The sequence below is a fragment of the Rhodamnia argentea genome, chromosome 3, assembly GCF_020921035.1.
Source record: "Rhodamnia argentea isolate NSW1041297 chromosome 3, ASM2092103v1, whole genome shotgun sequence".
In the NCBI taxonomy this organism is placed as follows: domain Eukaryota; kingdom Viridiplantae; phylum Streptophyta; class Magnoliopsida; order Myrtales; family Myrtaceae; genus Rhodamnia; species Rhodamnia argentea.
In genome coordinates this window covers 18,270,365-18,276,092 of record NC_063152.1, presented here as the reverse complement: position 1 = coordinate 18,276,092, position 5,728 = coordinate 18,270,365, and the positions used below count along the sequence as shown (strand labels likewise).

Sequence of the window (5,728 nt, the reverse complement as noted above, 5' to 3'; positions counted from 1 at the left end):
GATACTTTTATGGTGGCCTGGTAGGATTTTACGAGCGAATCAACGCCCTAGCCGGACTTAGGTGTTAACTCACCGAGATTAATATCTCACCCCATCGTTATTAACCATTTTCGGGCCCTTAGTCGAGAGGAATTGGAAGTGGTGTGGATCTTGTTGGAGTTGTTTGAGGGTCGTGTCATTTCCGACTTGGTATTTCCGAGAATTATAGAAAGTGGCCCGAAGAATGGGTATGTAGATATTTCACATCCTTGGTTTAGCAAAGATAATTAAATTCAAGGTGGTTTTTGCTGAACTGTCATGATTTGATTATTGTAATTGTCTTTTTAACTATCCCCGTTGTCCGATTTGATATTTGGGAGTTACACGTTTCGCATGCGTAATAAAAGATAAAATGAATGGGTTGATGACGTGCTTGGGATATCGTCCTTTTTTGAGCCGAGGCATTTTGGTAGGGATATTACATACCCGAGGATCGGGGCATGACAGAGGGTGTTGGGGTTGCTCGGTGTTAGGGCTGAACCGGCGACGATGACGAGCGGGAGAATGGGTGGGAGAACGAGCGGCGGAGGCGAGGGTGGAGCTATGGGATGGCCAGGCCGAGGGGGAGTCGAGAGAGACAAAGATGGAGGGTGATGGGCTCGAGACTCACGCGGGCTTTGACGGCTCTGGAGCCGGCAACGAGGTGGAGGGCGTAGAGGCTGCAGGTGGATAGAGCGGCAGTGGAGCGATGGTGGTCTGGTGGTCGTGTGGCAACAAAGAGGAGGGGAGGAGGAGTGGTCGTTTGAAGGGGAAAAGGTGTGAGGGGAGAGGAGAGAGAAGCAAGGAGGAGATAGACTATGATGGGAGGGGGTTGATGGGAAAAAGTGAAGATTTGACTTGTATGGGAAAAGATGAAGGGGCCCACAAGGATTTGAATTTCTTTGGCATTTTGTGCATAAATGCAAGGACATTTTGGTCATTTGGTATTTTAGGACTAGTTGGACATTTGACTCAACCGACGGAGGGTATTTTGATCTTTTCACAGGCCGGGTTCGATCGGGGTTAGGCTCGGGTGCGCGGATCTTGATTCTAAAACGCGCCAACCGAACTAATGAAGCATAATCTATTTTGACCTATGTCTCGTAAAATATGCAGCCATCGTCACTTAAATACTCAAAATCTCATTTTCTACAACAAATTGGAATTCATAGTTGGATCTAAACTGAGTCTATTTATCTTATAGATGTCGAGGTTCCGAGGTGTCATATTTTTGTCTGAGGAAGCCTATGTGATCCTTTGAATTTGACGCCCTCGTCATCATCCTTCGACTTTAAACCCTAGTAAGTTCAATTTCCTTTGGACTTTCCGAACCAGAGAGTGAGATCCAATTTTGCTGTCCTAACCATCTGAATTCAGATCTGCGTAGCTACATCACAAAGAAAAGGCATTTCCTGGGGTACTGAACTCGTTGTAAACATCTTCGTGTTGTGCAACATGTCGGGGTGAAAAAAATTCAAGAAAACTTCTACACATTCTTTCAAGTCAAAAGGAAATAACTGTTGATTCGTTGATCCATTTCCCAGAACATCCCATGAAAATCCAGCAGGGTCCCTTGCAAGTCGTAAGTGTAATGAGCGAGTAAAAATCACGTAGGAAGTAGTTGAAATGCGTAATAACGGAAGAGTCCACGTTGAAGCACTAGGCAAAAAAAAGACATTTGCACTAAGAAGTGGAGGGGAGCGTGAAAATAAACTCCATATTTTGTAGCTCCTCCGTCAACACCACCTCAAACTATTGTAATAGCAATTCTACCGACTAATCAAACTATCCTTATCCCATAAACCTTGCCTATATTCCTCAAAGTATCCTTCCCTTGTCCATTCGTCTTTGTACATATGTACACTTGCACGCATTCGAACCACAAACTATCATTCATATCAAAACCATGCTTCCACGCAAAACTCAATCTTTCAACATGCTATCGGAGCTCCAAATTTCCAACAATAGCTGGAGTAATGCCATGGTTACACTTTACCTGAAACTGTCTCAAATAACATGCGACTTGTCTGCTCTTGGATATAATGAAACACAAGAATTACCGGTTTTTCCACTTCTCGTCAACATCAGGGTGAGAAATTAAAAGAAAACAAACATTAGTGACACTCGAGGAAAAGCAAAACACATCATATGACATGATGATCACACTTAACGGGATGTCTTCAAACGCTTTCCAATCCTCCTCTGGGCTAGTTTTACTTCAACTGAACTTGCAGCCTTACATTCAGTCACGATCAGCTCCTCCAAAGATGTTGCTTCCTGGAGGCCTTCAATGTTGCGGATGTTCTGGCACCCGTGGATTTCCAGGACTCTCAACATGTTGAGGTCGGATAGGTTGGGCAACTTGTCGAGGGACACACATTTCTTGAGGGACAAGCTCATCAATGATGTCAATTTGGAGAGGCCATCGAGATGTACTATCGGGCAATCCGACACAACCAGGATCTCTAGGCTTTTTAGTTCTCCGAGCCCTCTAATCTCTTTGACAGCCAAGTTCAAGAGCTCTAGCTCCGACAAGTAAATCTAATTCTGAAGTGTCGGCAAACTCGTTAGAGACGTACATGCTTGGATGGACAAGACGGACAACGATGAGGGGAGCCCTGATACTCCTTTAAGATTCGGGAGCGTCAGGACGACTTTGTTGAGCTGAGGATTGCATGCAGGGCCGTACTCAAATCCCAAATTGGAGATTTGGGAATGAGACAACTCTAAGTTCTTCAGCTTCGGCAAGCTTACCCTCCAAGGCGGCGGCGAAGGAGGGCCTACTAGCTCCTTGGGCTTTTCATATCCTAAGCTCAAGTCTCCCAGTTCAACCAAGTTCTGAATATCAGGGATTATGCTCATCTTCTTTGAACTTACTCGCAGACAAGTCAAACTCGAGGGAAGAATGGGCAACTCTTCAAGGTTGTCGCAAGCAAGTAAATCGAGGGTCTGGAGACTTCCTAGTGGCTTGATGGACGGGGGTAGGCTAGAAACACAACTATAACATACGATCAATTTTTTAAGGAATTCTAGGTTCTGAACGTCACTAGGAATGCCTCCCTCCAAACTCCTACAGTGGGAGGCATGGATCTCTTCAAGCTTACTTAGTTCGACGATGGCCCTAGGAAACTCTCTCACATGACAACGTTCCATCTTAAGAATTCTCAGTCGCTGCAGGTTACTCGTGGAGCCAGGCAGCTCCACAATAAGTGTCCCTGATATGTCCAACTCCACCAATGAGCATAATTCTCCTATAGATTCTGGAAGTTTTTGTATCTCCCGGCATTCCCTCAGTGACAAATCGTTCTAGTTTCACCAAATTTCCGATTGAATCGGGGAGTTCGGAGATCTTCGCATTGTCCAGCAAGAGCATCGAAAGAGCTTCTGTAGGGAAAATGATTGGAAGGTAAGTTAATGAATAGCAATTGGAGGCACTAAGAGTTTCCAGTTTCTTCATTCCAGCTATCGATTCCGGGATTTCTTCTATTAAAGTGCCATCAATGAGAAGTTCTTTCAGCGCTTCCATGTTACCCATATCTGGCGGCAACTCATAAAGTTTGCTGCAAGATTTCAAATTCAAGGAAACCAAGGATGTTAGAGCACAGATTGAAGGGTGTATCTCAACCAAATTAGAACAGCATTCGAGAATCAGCATCTCCAACTCTGGGTAACTGGAGAAGTCGGGAGTCATCAGCATTTCATTACACCCTGTGAGGTTCAAAACTTTCAATTGCCGCATCTGCAATCCAAAATAGAATATGGTTCAGACAAGGTCTATTCCTGGTTATGAAACGAAATGAAACCGAACAATTTCCAGGTCACCTTGATTCCACTCCAACCCTCCCATTCATGAGTGACCTTGCTCCATGATAAATCAAGAATCACCAATTTCCCCAGATGCAAGTTCATGGCTTCAAAGGTCGTGGGGCACCCTTGCCAATCGAGCCACCTTAAATTGGAAAGTATATTTATGAAATCTCCCCGGATATTTGCACTGTCTAGTTTAAGGAACCTCAGCTCGGACAGGCTTTGAAATTCTTCACGTGTGAAATAATCACTTGAGCCATTGTCGTACTTGAGACAGAGGGCTTGAACCCTTTCCGTTCCCTGTAGATTGAAGGAAGAAAAGATGAGTGAATTCTACAGCAGTGAAAGTATGGCATACATTATTCCAAAACAAGGACATTTCACCTCTTTTCTCGTTAAGATACCAAGGGCCTCCTTGTGATTCCACAGCCTGCTGCGCCTTCCAGGGTTAGCTGGGTCTTCGTCGCGAACAATTTGCTAGACCGAGGTCTCTTAATAGGTCGTACACTGAGAGCTCGTTGTTCTCTCCAATTTTCACCAGGGACGTGAGAAGGAGACTCTGAACACCACGACCAGGACAAAAACCGCAGTCCTCCCACATATAGAAGGGAATTCTCTGGTCTCTTCCTATAAAGAAACAAGCTATGTCGAGAAATATATCTTTAGTCCCTTGATCTAGGTCTTCATAGCTGGTCATCAACACTTTTTGGGCCATACCGGCTGGAATTTTCCTTAGTTGATGCAACGTATCATCCCATGTTTCTTTCTGTTTTCTGTATAGATGTGAACCTAGAACCTCAATTACTAAAGGGATCCCTCTAATTTCGTCAACAATCTGCTTGGAAAGATCTTCATAGCCCTCACGGGGAGAACTCTCCCCAAGAGCATGTCGACAGAAGAGACAAAGGGATGGATCAAACTCCATAGGCTTGACTTCATAAGCCGCAGTCATTTCAGGGATATAGCCAAGACTGGCGTTTCTGGTGGTTACGATTATCCTGCTTCTCAAACCAAACCAGCTTAGCTTCCCAGCAAATGCTTCGAGTTGATCCCTCCCATGGACATCATCGAGCACAATGAGAACTCTCATACCGTGAAACCTATGTTGGATATAGTCAATACCTTCTTTTACGGAACCCACGCTTTTGGGCTCTTGCTTTAGCAGGTCAGAAACCAGTCGGCTTTGCAGATGCTCCAGGGGCTCGGTTTTCAATACCTCCCCGATGTTTCCCAGATAACTACAGCCTTCAAACGGAGGATATAGCTGGCTGTAAACGAATTTTGCAAGAGTCGTCTTCCCGATCCCTGCCACGCCATGTATTCCGACCATTCGGACCTCATTGCCCCGTATTTCAACCGCTTGTCCGTTGCGATAGTTGATATTAAGCATTGTCATCATCTTGTGGACATGATTATCAATTCCGACTGGCATGGAAGTCCCAACTAGTTCAGCATTCTTCAGCTGCCGAGTGACATACAAGACGATCTCGGACATAAGCCCACCATCCCTAATAATCAAGATGTGCGGTTATGAGAAATTGAAGAAAGAAATAACAAGAAAGGAAGAAGACTGAAGCAGAATACACACAAGTTAGAGTAACAATTCGTGACTTCTTAATCATGATTTCGGTCATATATTATCATGTCAGACCCAGAAACCATACAAGGTTTTTGTTGTCACTAAAGACTGAGTAGTCATCCAAACGGCCTATTTCTTCTAGGATCTCAGGATTTAAATGTGCAGAAGTGCTCGCCATCTCCTCTCGCAAACTAAAAAAAAAAAGTTGACACCTCCTACGTGTGGTGAAGTAGAAAGATTTTGCAAAGATACTAAAAGTACTCCACAATCAAATTAAGGCCACTGTTTTGAATGATCACAAGGCATAAGACTGGTGAGTTTTTG

The 5,728-nt window shown here is 44.4% G+C and overlaps 1 protein-coding gene across 1 annotated transcript; it reads right to left on the bottom strand.

Moving 5' to 3' along the window:
* Positions 1-4,273: 4,273 nt before the first annotated feature.
* Positions 4,274-5,320, bottom strand: LOC115729868 (disease resistance protein L6-like). Its single transcript, XM_048275608.1, has one exon. It carries the CDS (start codon positions 5,318-5,320, stop codon positions 4,274-4,276), a length of 1,047 nt encoding a protein of 348 aa, XP_048131565.1.
* Between the last annotated feature and the right edge of the window lie 408 nt (positions 5,321-5,728).

Excerpts from the sequence above, each read along its gene's own strand:
- LOC115729868 (XM_048275608.1), bottom strand. The coding sequence starts at position 5,320 with ATGTCCGAGATCGTCTTGTATGTCACTCGGCAGCTGAAGAATGCTGAA.